This window comes from Mastigoproctus giganteus, chromosome 12, assembly GCF_048544385.1.
Source record: "Mastigoproctus giganteus isolate SK-2022 chromosome 12, ASM4854438v1, whole genome shotgun sequence".
NCBI lineage: Eukaryota > Metazoa > Arthropoda > Arachnida > Uropygi > Thelyphonidae > Mastigoproctus > Mastigoproctus giganteus.
Genome location: NC_143586.1, coordinates 54,046,107 through 54,068,465, shown reverse-complemented (window position 1 = coordinate 54,068,465; position 22,359 = coordinate 54,046,107). Strand labels below are relative to the sequence as shown.

The window sequence follows — 22,359 nt, the reverse complement described above, 5'->3', positions numbered from 1 at the left end:
TCACTTTCTTTTTAATTTACATAAATATTTTCAAAGTGAAATTTCATAAGTACTACTATTTTACACATAAAAAAACTTAGAATGACTGTTAAGATTTTTTATTTTTACCACATTGAAAGATGATGCACAATAATGGAAAAATATAATTTATAAAGACCACCTGAAAGATTAGTTTAGGTACGGGCACTTTAAAATCCTAACACTGTAACCAGTCTAGCTAAGGCACTTTATGAGAATAGCTTTTTTTTTTTTTTTTTTTTTTTTTTTTTAATAACTTATGCTAACTCCTAAATCTCTTCACCTCACAGATAAGGTTGTATATCAAAAGGATTTAATGAAAATATAATATTAAAAAATAATTGAGTATTTTACTATGTAATATGTAACAGATACATTACTAATGTTAACATTGTCAATCTCTTTCCCAATCCTGTAAAAATCTTCAACCAGCATGATCCAAGCCACACGATTAAAATTTGTTCAAGCTGCAAATGTGAACTTAGCACAGTTGTCTCTGCATTTTAAGGTGTATATGTCCACTACAAAAAATGCTTCATTGAAATGAAATAGCAACCTGCTCTGATATTATAATTATCACAATATATGTAACAGAAATAATTATCACACAAATTTACAGTAAAATTATTAATTCTAATTCAGATTTTTCTTCCAAGGTGTTCTACTGCTTTCCTCTAAGCAAGACAAATTTAAAATAATATATATTACCCTAGAAAAAAAAAAAAAAATGCTTGTTTTCTTGCTTAACGAAAAACAAAATATCTACAAAACAGGTTACTTTTCACAATTCTGCAAGTTAACTTTTAAAAGATACAAATGCTTTAGGGTGTTATATAGCACTTAGCGTAGCTTTCTGATGAGCTGTCAGTTCTGGATGCCAGAAATCAACAATAAGTATAAGCCGGAAAGTACTTCCATTATGCCAGACTTCATGCTCAAATGAGTCATCAAACATAATTACTTTTCCTTCTTTCCACTGCCTGAAAAATAATTAGATAAAATAAGCAAATCATATGTAAATAATTTTCAAATTCAAACTTTTATAAAAAATTCAGAATGAAAAAAACAACTAGTTTTCAGTTTTGAAATACAGCTCTCAAAGTACGTTCAATTGTAAAGTGATCCGGAGAGAGAGACATTTTGACCATTTTTAAACTCATCCATAGATACTCTTGATAAGTATCATAGATATTAGTGCATATGCAGGCTGGCAGCATTTAAAATGTTAAAATGGGCAGGCACCCTGATCAAAACAATTTTGGTTGTTTTGTTGATGGGGTTTTCAGTGAAATGGCTACTTAAGCCATATTGCACCTATGAAAGTGGTTCATACTGGCTGTGTTGGTTGCTGTAGAAGCAGTTATATAATCCTATTCATTTTAGGAAGGAGAAAAATTCTGTGAGATACGATTTTTTGCCTATGATATGGCTAAGAGACAAAGGTTCCTTTAAGTTTGCAATGACACTAGACGGACATTATTATACAAAATATGTTTGGCTGTGAGTGGTGTGCGGCAGAGATAACAATTTTGGATGTGAAATTGCAATGTCTCTGTGAAACAACATTGGTAGCATTACAAGGTGGCCACGACTATGTTAATGTATTATCCCGTTTATACTCTGTATAATTTTTTTTAATAAAGAACACAATTATTAACTGTATTTAACAGTAACATGGACTCAAATGATGATGGCCACTCAAACTTGTGCTACTGCATACCTTTGGCATCACTTTTCATACAAAAAGCTGCTCGCTGTGTACATATATCAAATCTGTCCTACTGTAAAATATTGTTCCCACATCTGGAACTGTGCCCCCATAACCTCTTTTAGGAGTCTAGACTCCATTCAAAATAGGGCAGTTAGATTAAATAATGACTCATCTCTTACAATTTTTTTCAACTCTGTCTCATAGACGTTCTGTTTCTGATGCATATCTTTTCTATAGCTACTTTCATGGGCACCGTTCTTTTGAATTAGCTTGTATAATTTCCCTGCTCTCCTCCAATTTGTTTGGTCATGTGGCTACCTCAAGTACCTTAATGGATGTTCTGTACTGTTATTCCCCACATGACTCAACTGACCCTTCAATTGAGTTTTGGGAACAAGAAGAAATCACAAGCAACTAGATCCACAACCAATGTTATTCTTGGTCAAAACCTGTCACTAGTAAGTAAAAGTATTCTTGTGACACAATAATCAATCTTTGGCATACTATTTTTCAAACACTTTCATGGAACATCTTCCTGTACCCATTGTAAGGCTTGGAGAAATGGTGTTTAGCACTTTGGCTCGGCAAGAATAAATTCTTGATGCATAATCCCATTTCAGTATGGCCTTTGAAATATCAAGAGCAACTGCTTGAGTTTCACCAAACGTTTCCATTTACCCAAAGATGGGTAACACGAACCAGTATATATCATCAGTGAATCAAAGCTGACGGAATCCATACTGGCAATAATTAATAAGATGGAAGGTTTCTAGATTAGGAGTTGATGGATTTTTACTTTAGAAATATGCAATAGGATGCTAATTGGATGGGGCAGAATTTGTCACCCTTTTTAAGAACTGGCTGAATACGAGCAAATTTCCATGCACACGGAAAAACACCAGTTGAATAAGAAAGTGTAAAAAGGTGACACAGAACAGGACTAATGCAGGAGCACAAGTTTTGAGAACAAGTGGAGAAATATCAAGATCTGGAGCTTTCTTGGCATCAAGATTGTTCAAAATTCTTCTAACATCCTTTTGATGGAAGACCACAGGAGGCATGGATTTAGTGTACTGAGAATGGTAGAGGTGGTTTACCAAGATCGTCAATACAAGAATTAGAAGAAAAGGATGCAAACAGATAAGTTTTATCTTTAGCTGAGATGGCAATAGAACCATTGGATACAGATGGGCAGAAGTTACAGTCAATAGTTTTGACTAGAGACCAGAATGCTTGACAACTGTTAAAAGATGAGATTTCAAGGTGGAGTGTGGAATAAAGTATTTCATTCCTACAATAATTTCATTAGACACGATCTAGGTAAACATTGACATCAGAAGGTTTGAAACAGTAATCTGACCAAGGAAAAGAAATCTCCCAGATCATCGCATTTTGCATTCTTCTAATGCCAAATAACGTAAGGCTGAAAATGGCCACAAGAGAAAGGCTCCATTGGAAAAGAGACCACCACCGCCAAGTTGTGATACAAGGTACCTAGAGGACCACTCACTTTGACCATGTACCAAGAAGGATTGTTTGTGAGGAAAAAGATCAAGCATGTTTACTGCATGGTTAGGATTGTTTGGTATTCTGGTAATAAATAAACAAACAATCTCTGTGAGATCATTAGTAATTGCAAAAGCCTCAGCATTTCAACCAGCTAGGTCTGTATGGCAAGATAACTGAAGCCAGATGGAGTTGTGAACATTAAAATTGCCAAGGAAAGTTACCTCTCTGTTAGGAAAGTTGAACTGGAGAAATTAGAGTTTCAAAGAAAGGAAGTCAAATAGTTTCAAGTGATTCGTGGAATTGGGAGATGGATAGTGGCAACAGATGAATTTGACAGAATTGGCTATAGAGATTTTAAGCCAGAGAAGATCCCAAATTACCATCTCTGACAGAATATCAGAGTAGACATATGCCCAAGTACCACCTTTGAAGCGAAAGAAATCATAGAGCAAATAATTAAGAAAACAGAGATGAACAGTGATCAATAATTGGGATTCTTTGCTGAGAGAATCCCAATTATATCAATAATTGGGATTCTCTCAGCAAAGGGAGTGGGACTTGGCCGACTAAGTGGAAATGACACCATTGAGATTTGAACTGATAGCTATATATATGTTTGTGAAATTAACAAGGAAGTGTTTGGGGAGGTTTAGATCTTTATGCAGGAAGTTCTATTAGTTTGATGTATTCAGTAGTAAAGAAAAGGTGGGGGGGGGGTTATGTATGACGTAATGAAATTTTTGGATACAGCTTGTGCACAAGAATATGGCCAGCTCTTTGACATAACAGCCTCACCAATGCCCCCCCACCCAATACACTACTCAGACTCCCTCCAGTTGCTATATGGCAGAGTAGAGGCAGCAAGATTATATCCCAAAATCTAAACAAAAAAACAAGCGCATTTAATCCTCTATCTTTTGTAGCAACAAACATCTTTGGTGCAAAGATAATTTAACAGCTTATACAAAATTTCATCCTGTTTCATGTGAAATAACTAAATTTTTAAAAAAAATTTAATATTAAATTCAGGCTTAAGGGTTCATAAAATTAACAAAGCCTAACATTTTGAAAATAAGATATCGATAGCACACAATGTCATTTGGAACAAAGAACATGCTATTGAAAGCATTATGGAAAACTACCACGTCCAGACAGTCTAAAGTACCACATCAAAATGCCATACACTATGAAAAATAGTCACAGATAGACACCATCTCTTATTATTTCAAGAACTCACATAGAATTGAAAAAGCTGAAATATTGATTACTATAACCCAATTTTTTTTTACTTGCATTCATTTTTCATATTAAACTAAAAGAAATGTAAATTAATTTGCATTATGACACTATCAAGTATTATTATTGCACTTATGTATCCTCAGAATTATGGTGATAGCATAGTGCTGTAGTTATTTTAATAATATTCAACAGACTAAAACACCAAAGGGAAGTGCTCAGAGCAATGAAAATACTTTGGTTTGTGGGGCGGATTCTAAAATTAGCCTTAAGCACATTGCAGGATCTCTCAAATGAATTAAAACAGGGAACCCAGAAAGCATTCAGAGGCCCAATCCAATGCTAGAGCCTGTGCTAACATACCAGGCATTACACCCAGATCTCCAAAAGCATTAGCATTAGTAGAGGCATATGATGCAAGAAAGCAAGCTTATTCAGCATCAGCCAAAAAAAAAAAAAAAAAAAAAAAACACCATTACTCCCATTTCACCCCTCCGTTCGATCGAAATACTTGTCCAGCTGAGCCTTAAATTTGTTTAGGCTATCAACTTCAACAAGTGATGGAAGTCTATTCCACAAACCAACTGCCCGCTGGCTAAAGGCAAATTTCCGCACATCTATCCGACATCCGTCCTTCCTCAATTTGTGATTATACAATGGAATAATCACATCCCTATCCCTGCTAGAAAAATTCCTGTATATCATTGACAAGACACCATGAGCTACTCTTGCAGCTCGTCTGCACTGCTCAGAGAACTTCATATCTGCCTGCACAATTACCCCCAGGTCCTTTCCATTGATGCCCTCTCAGGCGATTATTCTGAGCAATAGGAAGAATCCAATCGGCTTTGAGCATGCTCAAGCCATTCAAAGCCTTATACACCTCTATCAGATCACCTCGCCGATGCCTAGTCTCCAGACTCTGTAATTTGCAAAACTTAAGCCTTTCTTCGTAAGAGCAACCCTTTGTTCCATTCACTAATCTTGTTGCCCTTCTCTGTACTCGTTCCAGCAGCTCTACATCCTTCTTGAAATGAGGCCTCCAGACCTGTATACAGTACTCAAGGTGTGGCCTGACCAATGCCTTATACAATGGAATAATCACATCCCTATCCCTGCTAGAAAAATTCCTGTATATCATTGACAAGACACCATGAGCTACTCTTGCAGCTCGTCTGCACTGCTCAGAGAACTTCATATCTGCCTGCACAATTACCCCCAGGTCCTTTTCATTCTCTACCACTGTCAGCGTAGTACCACAGAGTTGATACGTTGATCTGGGGTTACTGTTTCCCATATGTAGTACTTTACATTTGTCAATATTAAACTTCATTTGCCACCTCTCAGCCCATCTGCTCAACATTTCCAGATCCTGTTGCAGCAGCATAGCATCAGTAGTGTCCTTAACAACCCTGCCAACTTTGTATCGTCTGCAAACTTGGACATTAAGCTTGATATACCATCATCAATATCATTTATAAATACAGAAAACAACAATGGACCCAACACTGAACCCTGAGGAACTCCACTAATAACATTAGTCCACATTGAGCAGTGTCCATTGATTACCACTCTCTGTCTTCTGCCACTCAACCATCCCTTTATCCACAGCAGCAATTTGCCTCCAATGCCACACTGCTCCAATTTGTGCAGCAGTCTTCCATGCGCAACAGTATCAAAAGCCTTTCTAAGATCCAAATATATAATATCAAAGTTATTCCCTGCATCCAGTTCTTTTGTGACTACATCATAGTATCCAATCAAATTGGTCAGACAAGACCTGCCCTTAACAAAACCATGCTGTGTCTGAGCTATAACTGAATTCTTGTCTAGATGATCCTGCAGTGCTTCTTTAACCAGTGCCTCCATTAATTTTCCTGGAACCGAAGTTAAACTAACAGGTCTATAATTACTTGTGTCAGCCTTTGATCCTCCTTTGTGAATTGGGGTTACATTTGCACATCTCCAGTCTATGGGTGCCTCCCCTGAGTCCAAAGAAGCTCTCATAATTATGGCTAGGGGTTTGCTTACTTCCTTTGCTGCCTCCTTTAATATAACTGGATAGATCCCATCCACCCCGGGTGCCTTTTTTATGTTTATCCTCAACAATTTCTCCTCCACTTTCCTCTCAGTTATTAGAAAATCATCTAGCTCACTGCCAATGTTTACTTCACCTACGACATTCCCCTTCCTGAATAACTCCTCATGTGTGAATGTAGATGCAAAATACTTGTTTAGATTGTTAGCCACCTGAGCAGGATCCTCAACTGTTGAACCATCAACATCCAGTGGACCAATCTGATTCATCCCTTTCCTTCTTGAGTTTAACTCTTTTCTGTTTTTCTTTGCATCCTTTGCCAAGGATTTCTCATAATCTGCCTTTGCCTGCCTAATCTCCTTTGTGACTTGGTTACAGACCAACTTATATCATAGGCTTCCATGTCACCCATTAATTTGTATGTATCCCATGCATTTTTCTTCTCTGCCATATGTCTCATTAGTTCATCTGACAACCATTTAGGCCTGAACCTTGAACAATATTTCTTGGTTGGTATGTAAAGCCTGGTAGCTTCCAAGATTAGTTCCTTGAATGCTTCCCATTTTGAATTTGCTGTTGGTAACATCATCAGTTGGTCCCACTGTATAGAATTTAAATACTGTCTCAGACCATCATAGTCGCCATTACGAAAGCAAAAAGCCTTCCCTTTACCTCTGAAGGCATTGGTCCTGCAAAAGTTACTGATGTGTAAAAGTTATCTTTTAAGGGTGAAAAATGTGACATACAGATATATATGTTAATACTAATGGTATCGGAAGATTTATTCCAATTGCTTACGTTTGGAAAAAATTTGTGTCTGGAATTTTACCTAGGCTTGACAGGAGGATGTACATGATAGAGCCTTGTCAATCACTTTGGCCCCAGAGAGATTGTGCAAGGCTCATGAGATAAAATATTTTAAGCATGGCTTGTACTTGTTAAAAGGAGGAACTGTTTTCGCACAGGGATGGGATATACTTAAATAGAAGGACTAAAAGTGAGAGAATAATGCTTTTTATTGAGAAGTGCATAGTTTCTAGGCAGTATGACAAGTGACACCAATGTAATATTGAGTCAGTTTGTTGTGGGAAAACGAAAATGAGTAGGAGTATGTTGTAAGCCAATTAACTGATAAGTATAATGAACAACTCTAACAGAGTGCCATTTTTTTTTCCCATTTATTTGTACACACAAATTATTACATTTATATACAAAAGTTACAAAATATATATACAATTTTATATACATTAACAATTTGATAGTATGAATCAGAGCTGTAATACTCAATATGTTCTACGTTGATAATGATATAGTAAATTAATAAGAGGAGTTTACCTCAATATAGTACGTGGAACACTTCCGTATGATACCCTCCAGAAATTAAAACGGAAAAAACGAAAAAATCGACAACTTACCGGTACATTGTGCATACATTAACAATTTAATTTTATATACATCAACAATTAATTCCCACAGTCTATCAATATGTCTATATAGACACTTTTCCCCACCCGGGATGAAATCTGCATTTAGAGTTGAAGATTTCCCTAAAGCGGGTTTTCAGATCTCAGCCCCTAAAGGACAGGGGGCGCCACAAAATTATGCACCAAATAAGTAATTTCACAAAGTTTCCTTTCTTCAAATATAAGATCCTCTAGCCCAAAACTAGCCTCATGTTAGCCTATGGGACTTTACCAAAATGTAAATGTGAATTCTAAGTAATAAAACACTATGTCCACAGTATATGATCACATATAAATATTTAATGGCTTCTCCCTAAAGGTGTCTAACCCAAACCAGTAAATATCCAAGGCAACAAGGTATTTTGATACCTTGTTGACAATGTATCAAGTCTCCATTTTGTGTAATGTTATTTCAATGGGACAATGTAAAGTCTATGGGAATTTTCTTCTTCTTCTTCAAGAGGAGTGTTTCCGTTTACAATGGGTTTCCTCAGCCTACAAGTTATTTCTTGTTAGGAATTTTTTCCCGTCATAAAGGGCAGTTCTGGGTGTCTTAGTCAGTTAAGCCTGGGGCTGTAATGCACTCCCGTACTCCATCCATCCATGTCCTCCTAGGTCTTCCTCTTGTTCTTCTTCCAGGAGGTATCCATTCCAGGATAGCCTTTGGATATCTGTTTTCTTGCATCCGTTTTACATGTCCATACCATGTTAGACGCTTTTCTTTGATGGTGTCAATAATAGTCTTTTTCACTTCCATTTTTTCCCGTATGTCTTCCTTCCGTTTTCTGTCTCTTCTAGAAGTTCCTGCTGAGCGTCTCCAAAAATTCATTTCTGTGGAGAGCAATTTGTTTTCTGCTCGCCTATTCAATGTCCAGTTTCCACTCCATACAATAGAAGACTTTGAACAATCGTTTGAAATATAAGTTTCTTTGTTTTATGTAGGATATTTTTGCTCCACAGAACAGTTTAACATGCCGATAGCCAATTCTCTTATTAATCTCTGCATGGGATGATCCATCACTTTGTAAGATTGATCCCAAATATTTGAATTTATTGACTTGTTTGATTTTAAAACCTGCAATATTTAGAATGTGTCCTGATCCTGAAGACAACATTTCAGTCTTGATTGGGGTCTAAAATTGATTTTTAGACCCCATTGTTTATATTCCTCAAACAATTGACGACATGCATACTTTGCATCTTCTAAATCTTGTGCTGTCACCACCTGAAAGTAAATTGTGAATATAGGTGTTATTATTAATCGGCAATCTCATTTTATTGCATTTTTTTGACTAGGATCTTAGGCAGATGTCGATATAAATTTTGAAAAGTGTTGGTGACACTTTTCAAAATTTTGAAGTGTGGAATTCAGGTGACAAACTGATCCCACTTTAATTCTGCATCTATTATTCCTGTAAATTGCCTTAATAATATTAATCAGTTGTCCATCAATATTTGCCTCTTTCAGTGCTTCCCGCAAGTTTTCTTGGAACACTGTCATATGCCTTTTCAAGGTCAATGAAAATCAAAGATTTTTTCCCCTTTTGATTGGCATTTTTCAAGGATCTGTCGTACTGTTGAGATATGGTCTATACACAACCTTCTGGCAGAAAAACCACTTTGTTCTTCTGATATCTCGATTCGGGCTTCTAAATGGTTCCTGATCCATTTTCCAAGGATCTTTAACAGCGGGTTCAGGACGCACGTTCCTCTGTAATTTGAACAGCTTTTCCGATCGCCCTTATAAATTGATGTAATATATCCTGTTATCATTTATTTCGGTATTTCTTCTCCTCTCAGTAGACTATTTAACAGTTTTTGTATCAGAACAGCCACTCCTCTTCCTCCAAATTTCAGAAGTTCCTTCCTTCCTTTAGCAGCCATTCCTTCCTTCCTTTAGCAGGAGTTCCACTTCCCTAACAGAAACTTTTAAGCCTGAGTCTTCTACACCAAAATCCTCTATCATCTTGAACTCTTCCCAGTCTTCTTTTAAAAACCCTTCATAGTACTCCGTCCAGTCTTTCAAAGGTATTAATTGCAAACCAGCGTTGTGTTTATTCTGTTTTCTCAAGTCTTTAAAGACCTTCCACGATTCTGCTGATTGCTTGAAGCCCAATTTGCTATTAATAGTTGCACGTTCCCTTTCTCATTCTTCATTTTTCGCTTCTAGTGCCAACCGATTGGCTATTTTCTTCTTTTCAACATAAATGTTCTTATATGCATCATTCCTATCACCCAGCCATTTCTGATATGCAAGTTTCTTTTCCTCTACAACAGCTCATACTTAATGGGAATTTTCACAAGGGAAAATCCACTATGATAAGCCTATGAGACTATGGTCTAGATAGGTGTTGCTATTAGAGACAAAATTTTCAAACACCAATATCTTTTATGTCTGTTCAGCACCTGCAATGAAATTTATCCTATAACTCACCAATGTTATCTCTATCCATGTCATATATTTAATAAACGTAACAACTCTTTAAACCACACTTATACATCAAAAAGGGGAGCACAATTCCATAAGCACTTAAAACAACCATCACTAAACCACCTCACAAACAGAGTGTGCCAGCCAACCGGGATGTTTTTAATGGGATAGGAGAATTTAACTTTCCAGATATTGAACTGGAACTTCTGGTTGATCACTCACACAGCCAAACATTTCTAGATTTACTATACTCGCAAGTTAGAGATGCAAGCAATACTACTGATCTGATTATCAGCAGTGACTGTGCAGTTGTGGCAACCCTACTGTAACAAAAATGGTGAAACATTGCCTGTCAGTATTGAACTATACAAAATATTAGTAATTAAGCAACTAGCAAAACTTTTCAGAAGTTAAATTATCTCTTGATTTTTAAGGAGTCCTTATGTGCTGTAATGTAATAACTAGATCGTATGTATAGCTTAGCTTAATTTTCAGCATTCACCTCATAGTAATCCACTTAGCTGGTGGAGAGTTTTACCACATACAGTGATTATAGGATTCTAATAACTTACAGGGATTATGGGTTTAAAAACTAAGTTATGGGCTATAAAATTTTTTTTAAGAAAGGAAAGTGCACCTTCCATTCTATGGTTGCCTAATTAAATTAAATTAAATGAAAAAAAATACAAGCTAATAGCCGTGCACGAGCGACTTTCGAAATTGTCCTCAGTTAGCTATGGGGGGGGGGGAAAGAAAGCACGCTTGTGTTATATACGGGTTGGGTTTCCCAAAATGCATTTTAGTGCACGTGGAAACTTAATACGTGCTAAATTCCAAATGGGGAGAAATTTGCGGGAATCTTTTTGTTTAACACGTTGAGTGATGTATGGCGCTTAAACCATTCGATGACGAGGGCTTCGTTTTCAAGGATTTTGTAGCTGGAATTTAATTTTACTACTGTGATGGCTGAATCGATGAGTGGGTTATGATTATAAGATTGGACATGTTGTGTTAGTTCTGTGCTTGTTGAATTAGATTTGAAGCTATTAAAGTGGTAGTATGCACGCGTGTTGGAAATTTTTGATGTCCCGAATTTTGCTGTTGTACTGCCTATGTAACATGCTTGGCAATCTTCATTTAATTTAATTTAATTAGGCAACTACAGAATGGAAGGTGCACTTTCCTTTCTTAGTGAGTGCTGAAAATTAAGCTAAGCTATACATATGATCTAGAAGTTAAATTATTTAAACAAATTACGAAAAAACAAAAATCTGTCTACTAAACCCCCAAACCTCTTATAATCCTCTTGCATATATTCAAGCGGATTAAACAGGGCTAACAGAGATTTAATCAAACAGCCCTAAGTGACACATATCTGCACTCTAACTGCCAACTGTCCAAGATGTTTCTCACACTGGATTCTAGATAAATATGAAATCTGGCAAGTCAGAGTTGTGTGGGAGGAATGCCCTACCAATGTCAGTATGGCTTGCATCCCATTTTACCCTAGAATGTCAGGGAGAATAGCCAGAATAGAATATTGAGACAATATGATATTCGATGCAAGCATTTGCCTGGCAAAAAAGTCAAACTATAACCCCACACAAACTAATTGTCTCTACTCCAGAAATGTCCAAGAGTGAGGTAGTTTGGCAAGGTGAAAAGACATCTTAAGGATTGTCTGTGAAATCACACTGATTCCAGAAGAAACACAGATGTTGCTGCACCTGAATGGTAAGAAGGACACCAAATAAACCTCTGTTCAGCATCTATTACAGTTTACAATATACATTTTCATTGCAAGTATATTTCACTCATGCTTTCTCCAAATTGATCACTTTGCACAATTGGAATTTATGCAATCAAGCAGTTCACCCCAGTATTTTTGAGTTTCTCTGCAGATTTGAAACCTTTTTTTGTAAGATTTAAATTTCTCATTTTTTAAATATATATGTAATATAGTTGAATATAACTTTTAACAGAAAATATTCATCCATTTAGGAACCATCTGTTTTATATACACTTACAAGGAATCATAGATTTATTTTTATTTTTTCCCATGGTTACTTACTTGGTTTCATTTGCCACTCTGATGTGTACATTACTAGGAACTACAAGTCCTAAATGGGTTCTCAATCGACAATTAGTGGGACCTGTGTGTGCCCAGACATGGGTTCCAGGATGCATGATTGAAAATTTTATCTATAAGAATACAAAGATCACTGTTAAAACATTTATTTTTCTTTTACCTTATGCAAATATCAATTATCTACCTCTTTATTTATATTAGCAACCTTTGGCAGAATTAAACTATGAAACATTTCTTCTTGAAACAAATGGCAATAGTTCAGTTATTTCTTATTTTCACTAATGAAAATAATGAAGAACAGCAGTCATTAATTTTAAAAATAGGAAAGAAAGCATATTCTAGAATATCAGAAACTAACTTTAGAAGTATTGGAATGTAAATTTGCAAATGGGGGAGTAATAAAAACTACAGGCACTCCTCTACATACAAAGCACAAAGCTGTTGCTATGTTTGGTTATAAGAATCAATTTTGAACACCTTCGTGATATTTTTCTAAAGATTTCTGGAGGTCACTACCATAAAACAATTAGCAGTTTCCGGTTTACTGAGCTTTTCTGTTAGTGTGATCTATTATAAACGGGTAGTAAACTCGATCTTATTACATTTGCGATAATACCTGGAATTCTGTGGAATTTTGCGTTATTATGGTGAAATATGCCCTTCACTGAAATTTTCAGTCATAAAAAACAAATAAATTTTCAAAATTTGTGCTTTGTAAAGTTGTTACTCTGTATCTCGGGGCTCACATCTTGGCGAGTATGGGCTTGGCACACCCAGGGCCCTGAGCTGGATACCATCATTCTTCTTTCTTGGCGATTCCTCTCTCTCTCAGAGTAACTCAGGAATTTTTTTTTGGTTGGTGCAGCATAAGCCTCGGCTTCCTTGCACCATAGGCCAATAATAATAATAATCTCACTTGCTTTGTGCGTGCCGCATTCTTTATTATTGATTGCTTATTTTCTTACTGTTTTAAATTGTATGACCAAAAAAAAGTCAGTGAACAGAAATATCAATTAGTTACACTATTAATTAAGCTATGTACGTAAGCGTAAATTTATTTTTATTTTGCTAACCTGTGGAAAATGTTCTTCCGATTTTCGTGCATCATTTAATTTTGTTAATTGGAGGAAGTAAAATGTAAATTTGTGCTCTATATCTTTACTTTTATCTGTGGATAATATTTCTCCTATTTTCACTTATTATAATTGCCTTTTAATACAATTAAAATTCAGTTCACAAACGTGATCACAATGACCGGCACTTACTACAAATCGTATAGTGAACAGTATTTTAATTTGGAGAGTCCATTGTAAAGTGATTTGATTATAGATTAACGTATCATATTTAGATCAAATTAGTTTTGAATAAATACTGTACTTTACATTATTATTCATTTTATGTTTTTTCAGCCTCATTTAACTTGGTTACAAATCATAAAATGCTGTACACGATGAAGTTTGTGGGGAGTTATAATCTTGGTGTGTTGTACTGTACTATACACGTATTTTGTAGTTACAAGACCGAAGTTGGACTTACGCACAAAACGGACCTGTTTGTTTTGTTATTTGGTTTTTAGGAGCATTAGCAACTAAGGCCATATTGCTCCGGGGATATGCAGTGGTCATTCCCTGACCTATAAAACGGACTTACATGCATGAAAAAAAACCCGATTAAGTGCGTAAGTCAAGGAGTGCCTGTACATAGCAACAGTGGGCAAATACGGCTCTTCGTTAAGTGCGGCTCCCATTGAAAATTTAAATCCGTTTTTTTTAAAAATTATTTCAGAACTTTTTTCACTGAATCTTGTTGAATTAACTAAGCAACTAATATTTCGTTATACGGATTTTATGTTGTGTTTATTTTTTTTTAATGCCTAGATATTTTGCTATTTTTATTTTGATTATAAATAAATCCGCACGCATTTACACTGCTGGCGCCATCAGCAGTGTAAATTTAAAGTAATTTAAACTTGTTTACGGAGTGTAATTTTTCCAAGCCGTAAATTAATTTAATTATTTTGTTTCAATTTCAGACTTTGGAATTAAATTTATTTAAATTTTTTGATAACATAACCTCAGAAAATATCAAAAAACGAAAATACGAACAAGAAAATAGAATCTTTCAAGAAGAAGAATGGGTAGAAAATTTTGCTTTTATTGACAATAATGGAAAGTCGTGTCTTATTTGTAAAGTTACAATTGCAAACTACAAAGTAAGCAATTTACGTCGACATTACGAAGTAAGTCATCCCCACTTTTCAACTCAATATCCACTCAATTCAAAATTGTGAACAGAGAAACTTAAGTCCTTGCAATCTGGTCTTCACAAGCAACAAGGACTCTTGTCTTCTTTTAGTCGTGAAGATGACAGAGCAAACGAAGCTAGTTTTTTGATAGCTTGGAATATTGGCCGACTGGGCTAGCCAGGTGGGTAAAGTGCCTGCCTGGCAACCCAAAGGTCACGGGTTTGAATCCCGCCTCAGGCTTGGATCAGAGTAGAAAATGCAAAAACGTTGGGAGGTGCATTATGGCCACAGAAGCCGATGCGCCAACAACTAACAACAAAAAAAAACAACTTAGAATATTGCTCGTGCCAAACATCCATATGGAGAAGGAGAATTTATTAAAAGAAACTTGGAAGAAGTGGTTAAAGTTTTGGATCCAGATAATACAAAACTGCATAAATTGATCGCACAGGTTCATATGTCACGCCATACAACTGAGTGTTGTATTGGTGTAATTAGTAAAAATGTTGAAAACAGTTTGATGTGTGATTTGAAAAATTGTACAGCATTTAGTTTAGCTCTCGACGAGTCTACAGACATTCAGGATGTTCCACAATTGGCCGTTTTTGTCCACTATGTATCTACAGACATAAATGTGAAGGAAGAAGTGTTAGACCTAGTAGCTCTTATCGAAACAACTCGCGGTATCAATGTTAGAAATGCGTTTGATGAAAGTAATGAACAGGTTTGAATTGCCTCGTGATAAACTTGTGTTGCGACTGACGGAGTGCCTGCAATGATAGGGAAAAACCAAGGTCTCATTGGTCTTTTAAACAACGATCCTAAAATTCCACGTTTCTTACCTCTTCACTGCATAATTCACCATGAGCATCTCATAGCGAAGTACTTCAAATATGAAAATGTGTGGAAGATTGTGAATTTAATTAGAACAAATGCCAAAACACATCATCAATTTAAGAACTTTTTAGAAGAGTTGCGAGTGAATGACGAAACAGATGAATTGCCCAGTGATTTATCCCTATGGTGGCTGTCAACTTACAATGTTTTGAGGCGTTTTGTGGAACTCCTAAATTCTATTATAACATTTACAAAAGAAAAAGGGAAAAAATATCCAGAATTAGAAAATGAAACTTGGCTTTCTGACTTAATGTTCCTTACAGACATTATAGAACATTTGCAAACACTTAATTTGGCTTTACAAGGAAAGGAAAAAATTATTATTGAATTGTCACAAACTGTATTCAGTTTTGAAGTTAAACTTCGGCTTTTTGTGTACAATCTTAAGAACAAAATATTTAATCATTTTCCACGAGTAAAAGCAAATATAATTAATATCAAAGAAGAAAAGTTAGACGAATACAAAGAAAAATTGGAAGAATTGCAAGCAGATTTCAAACATAGGTTTGAAGATTTGAAAAGTTTGAAATCTACATCTGCATATTTTGTACCCATTTATTTGTGATATTATTGAAGACTCAAGTGCAGTGATTTTGACAGTTGCAGTGAATGCTGCTTCGTTTAAATGCATTTTTTTGTTACTGACAATTGATTGTGTGAAGTTCCACAGATAAAGATGCACAATCCTTGAAACTAATTTTACTTCCATTGTGTCTGTTATGTTATCTCTGCATCTAACTCTTTTACCAATAAATCATCTTCCAGGTGCCAAGTCTTGTGCATGGACTTTTTTTTAGATTATTGGTAAGTTGATAAGTTAAAACTTATATTTTTAAACATGTAATTTACATTACTAATCTTTCCTGTTTCTACTGTTTAAAAATCACATTTCTGTATTTCCAACTTGCCTGGAAAGTAACCCCCCCCCCTCCCACCATTCCAATTACTTTTAAGTATTTGCCATTTGTGGTTTTGCTGGTCCCTAACTCCTGCAAGTAGCAAGGGATACCTATAGTTAAACAAAAAGTTGAGGGAGGTCCCTCAAAACATTTCCCAGGCCCCCTTGTAATTACCAATCCACCAATTCCATATTAGCACAGCTAACAACTTTTGAAAATGAGGCTTTTTTAAGTCTCTATAGCATAAAGTCACTATAAATTAAATTTCACTGACAAACATATACATTTCATATTAAAATACAGCCACATGATTGTTTACTGTATGTTTTCACGCATTAGGTCATCTAGAATTTTTTTTGTCTGTGGAGTTCTGTTTGGATTGTCTGCATAAAAGATATTATTTCAGACTGTCCTCTTCAGAAAGGTTGAGTCAAAGTTTTGTTTATACAACTGTGCTGCTGTTTAGACTAGGATATTTGGAGTATTTCCAAAGCTTCACCAGAAAGAGATCTGAAGCTTTTTTGTTTTGTTTTTTTTAAATCTGCTGAATATTCTCTTATGCTTGGCACTGTTTTGAGGAATTCTTAAAATGCCAAGTATGACTTTATTTCAAGCTTCTTGTGCATCAGTTTCCCAAACAACGACCACTGAACATCAATTCTTTGTTATTTCAAAATAGCATCTGGTAGGGTCTCACACTGAAATTAACAGTACCAATACTACAAAATATCTATTTCTTTATCTTTGTTGCAAACTGTTTGACTATGAGTTTCAAATTTGGTTCAAAAAACTTTCATCATCCAATATAGCATTACTGGATGATGAAAAGTCCTCCAAATATGATTATACAGGTAGCCCTCGTTTTGCGTTTGTCCAATTTGTGCAGATTCACAATAGTGCCGATCACTAACCACAATACCATTTTTATTCTTATTTTTGCAAATTTTTTTTATAAATTGAAAGTTTAAAATCAGACAAAATTTATCGGCATCACACTGTGCTATGTATCGTGTACTGTTCACGTGATTTAGGACAATCTGAGCCAATCAGCAATTAGCGCATTCGTATCAGAGACGAGAAAGATTACCGTCGTAAAAGTAGCCACTTGTGGATGTGGGTAGTGAAGGTCCACGCGGTGAAGCATTCAGTTGGTTGTTGTTTATGCTATTTACACATGTTGAAATTTTATTACGCTAACGTTTTTTTATTAATTGTGCTATTAATAAATTAAATAATAATAATAGTGATAGCCGTGTACAGTTTTTTCCAATCGTGTTATAAAGTTTTAATTTAATAGAATAAAGACAAGCCATGCCTGGTAAAAGTAGTTCATTGAATCCTAGTGCAATATTCAGAGGATAGAATCTGATGAAAGCCACCCTAATGTGTGTAGGGCTATGAATATGCCTCCATCGACTATTACTACAACTATGAAGAATGATAATAAAATAAAGCAATCGATGCATATATTTATATATTTTTTTTGTAAAAAGAAAAAGATGGAGAAAAACTATTATGTTATTGCAAAAAAGACAAAGAAACTCTATGTAATAAACTATGTTACAATGGTGAGACAGAGAAAGGATCAAACTGAGTCCAAAAGATGGATTTCTATCCTAAAACTGGAGAGTTGGCAGCATAATATTAGGTACCATCTTTTCAAATCAGTAAAAAGTGTTTTTCTAGTAAATATTTTTGTGACAAAATTATAAAGTACAATTCAGATTCAAAGTACATTATTTAGAGTATATATACTGTAACAATGTATTACTACTTTCAATCTCACAAAAACTATTATTTTATACAAAATAAAAATGGCACCTTGCCTATCCTTGATAAATTTCTTGTTTAATAAAAATATTCTCTGTTGGAGCAGTCTACTAATATGAGCATTTCAAGATCTAGAAAACGGTGGCAAAAAAGCATCTATTGTCAAAAAAAGTGAGATGTCCTTTATGAAAAAAATGTTAAAATCAATTATGAAAATGGAAGTAACTGTTGCTGTGTTTCTTCTGTCATATTGTGTTAGACAATTTTCAAAAACAAACAAGCTTCCTAATATCAGTTCCTTGTTTTTTTTTTTAAATTAAGCTTTCACATCATTGTTATCTATAAATAATATTCAGTGGCTCTTGATTATTATTTACGGTATTTTTTAACACTAACTTGGTATGAAAAGAAATTATTTTATTATACATGACCCCAGGGGCTCACATCTGGTGAGTATGGGCTTGGCACACTCAGGGTCCTGAGCTGGATATCATCATTCTTCCCTTTCTTGGTGATTCCTTCCTTCCTTCCTTCCTTCCTCTCTCTCTCTCTCTCTCTCTCTCTCTCTCTCTCTCTCTCTCTCTCTCTCTCTCTCTCTCTCTCTCTCAGGGTAACTCAGGAATTTTTTTGGCTGGTGCAGCATAAGCCTCAGTCTTCCTTGCACCATATGGCTAATAATATTATTATTACTACTTGGCACTTTATTAGGATAATGGAATGGTTGGGCTATCTGCACCAAGCTATGTAAAAACGTGTAAATTGAAGAGGTCACATGATGCGATGGTTGAGGAAAGCACTATAAAGCTGCAAGACCTGACTACAAATCAATTTACTGGCAACGGAGAAATGGACAGAATCTCATGGACTTCCAAAAAAATATATGACTGATGATGACTGAAATATGATGCACATGGTGGCAAGAGCTACAGTGGTTATTAATTTGAAAATTACAAAAGAGTTACCTCAATATTTCTTCATAGGGTGACTTCTATATGCTACTCTCCAGAACTGTTTTAAAATATAGAAGTCATCCTATGAAGAAATATTGAGGTAACTTTCGCAATTTTTAAACATGAATAAAACATAGGAGATATTGAGCCATTGTTGCTCTTAGATTCATAGTTGTTATTAATGCCCACTGATCTTCAAGAAGTAATGTTATTCGTGAAGCACCTCAGAGTTCAGTGTTGGGGCCCCTTATTGTTTTTAATATTTATATTGATGAAGGTATATCATCAACTTTAATGCCTAAGTTTGTTGATGATACAAAAGTTGACAGGGTGATTAATGACTGTAATGGTACTGCAACAAGACCTAGAGAAATTAAGCAGATGAGTCAGGAAGTGGTAATTGAGATTTAGCATTGATAAACACAAGGTATTGCATATGGGTAGCAGTAATTCCACAATAACATATCAGTTGAGAATGGTACTACATTCAAGATAGCAGAGAGTGAAAAAAACAGATCCTGGGTTGAGAACCTCTTGTTGAAATTATACATTCCAACAAGAGGTTCTCAGAGCAGAGCTTGGGTACTGCATAGAATTCTGAACGTCTCATTTTATGAAGTATATGGATCTGTTGGAATGGATGTAGAGAAGAGCAAAAAGATTAGTCAAGTGCACAAAAGGGTATCTAACAAGAAAGACCTAAATTCTGCAAACTACAGTGTCTGAAAATTACATACCTGCAAGGAGGCCTAAGTGCATTGCTTTAAATGTAATGGATTGAGTAAACTAAATGCCAGTGGCATTCTTATTCTTTTTCAATCTCACAAAAACTATTATTTTATACAAAATAAAAATGGTATTCCACATTTGGCACCTTGCCAAATGTGGAATACCACATAAAGGAGACATAACTTTAAATTGAAAAAGGAGAGTTGCAGGATAGATGTGTGAATGTTTGTTTTCAGCAAGAATTCTTTTTGGAATAAATTGAGGTGTTGTGGAAGAAGCAGGTAGTTCGAATAAATTTAAGCAAGGATTGCAAAAATTATTAGAGGTAATGGAGAGATATTTTGAAACCATATAAGCTTACTTCCTTACATTATTTGCCACTTCTAATACTATTAAAAGACTAGTGCCAATAGAATCTAATAAATGTAAAAATACCTGGAAAGCATCCAAAAACAGATGCAACCATGGCCAAAAATGTAAAGTGATGGAGCACAGTGCTCAATGTCTGGAGTGGTTTATTATTTGTAATTATCACCAAAGAATGGAACAATTAACCCCTGCATGTAATGTGGGAACATCATAAGGCATCAATACCAGCACCATATAAAAAACTAAGAAGAGCACACTAAGTAGGAGACCTTCATGAACGCCATTGATCTCAGATACCAGAAAATTGGACTGCATTAATGACAGGAAAAAATTATGAGCAAGAGGTTAGAGGTGCATGATGTCATCTGCTAAGAGTCCCAATTTATGATTTTGAACTAATGGAGTGTGCATATATGGAGAAAACCAAAAGGCACCGGAACGAACCCATTCTGTAATGATGGTAAGCATAACTGGAAGAGGTTTAATGGTGTGAAGTATGTTTTCCTAGCATACTCTTGGTTCCCCTGATCCCAACAGGTGGCACTGTGAATACCAGAACATATCTGAACATCACTGCAGTTCAGATACACTCAGCAATGTGAGAAAGATACTTTTAGGAATTTAAGAAAGACTTCAAGCAATTTCAATGGTCAACCCAATTTGAGAGATCAATCCTATTGAATATTTGTAGGGCAAACTGGAAAGGCACGTATGTTAGCACAATCCTCTGTTTGGTTATATGAGTGGTCCAATAACTTGTTAAAGTTGGCCCTAATCAATGCTCTATCATGTTGTGTCAATTGGAAACGAACAAAGTTGCCATCAGCATTTGGCCTACTTGACTTATTTTTGAAGCTTTAATCACTTTAATCAAATCACTACACAGATGTCTAGTTTCTGAATGTTGCAATTTATAGAATCCATATGCTTCCCCATTCTTTTTTAAACCTTTCATGCTCTAACCAGTATTGCTAAAAAAATAGTACCGGAATGTTCATCGATTAACCTACGCTTTTTTCATTTGCAAAAATAAATAAGTCAAAGATTAGAATATTTGTTCAGTATTTATAACTACAGGCATACCTCGGTTAACGTTACCTCTGATAACGAAGCTTCGATATAACGAAGTCCGCAATTTCAAGCCCCATTTAACATAAAAAAAATATATTCCAGTTTAATCACCTGAAATCTAAACAAACTGAAGAAATTACGGAAACCTTTGGAGCTTCTCGTGGTTGGTTCAAGAAATTTAAAAAACGGGCCAGGATTCATAGTGTAAAATTAACAGGAGAAACTGCAAATAAGTTTCCAGAAAAACTAAAGGAAATAACTGAACGTGAAAATTTTCCACCAAATTCGGTGTTCAGTGTTGACGAAAACGGTTTGTTCTGGAAACGGCTACCAACAAAAAGCTTCATTTCTATTGAAGAAAAATCAGCTGCTGGGTTCAAAGCAGCCAAAGACCGTTTAACGTTACTCTTTGGATCAAATGCCTCTGGCGATTATAAATTAAAATTGTTATTAGTTTACCATTCAGAAAATCCGAGGGCGTTAAAAGGTAACATAAAAATGAATTTACCTGTAATATGGAAAGCAAATAGAAAAGCTTGGGTTACCAAGAGTTATTTACTGATTGGTTTGTTAACCACTTTTGTCCTGAAGTAAAACGGTATTGTCAAAAAACCAACTTTGAAGAAAAAGCTCTTTTGTTGTTAGACAATGCTCCGGGACATCCTACTGATCTTCACACGTTGGACACATGCATTCCTGTCAAAGTTGTGTTTCTTCCAGCAAACACAACTTCCCTGATTCAGCCATTGGATCAGGGAGTAATAGCATCATTTAAAGCTTATTATCTGCGTCGAACATTAAGCAATTTAACTGAACTAGAGGATAAAGAGGAAATGACAGTTAAAACTTTTTGGAAAAACTACACCATTAAAAACGCAATTGAAAACATTGATAGTTCTTGGAAAGAAGTCACTAAGAAATGCTTAAATGGAGT

General features: G+C 35.3%; 1 protein-coding gene across 3 annotated transcripts in view; it reads right to left on the bottom strand.

Annotated features, from left to right (window-relative positions):
* Window positions 1-255: 255 nt before the first annotated feature.
* Window positions 256-22,359, bottom strand: part of Asph (Aspartyl beta-hydroxylase) — a 265,429-nt gene continuing 243,325 nt past the window's right edge. For 2 of the 3 annotated variants that reach the window (XM_090386374.1, XM_090386376.1), the window contains exons 13-14: window positions 12,478-12,608; window positions 256-998 (exon numbers count right to left, since the gene is read on the bottom strand). In XM_090386374.1, the coding sequence (XP_090242500.1) occupies window positions 848-998; window positions 12,478-12,608 (282 nt within the window). In that variant the 3' untranslated portion in view covers window positions 256-847. The remainder of the gene's footprint in view (window positions 999-12,477; window positions 12,609-22,359) is intronic. The other variant, XR_016547704.1, reaches the window with a different exon arrangement.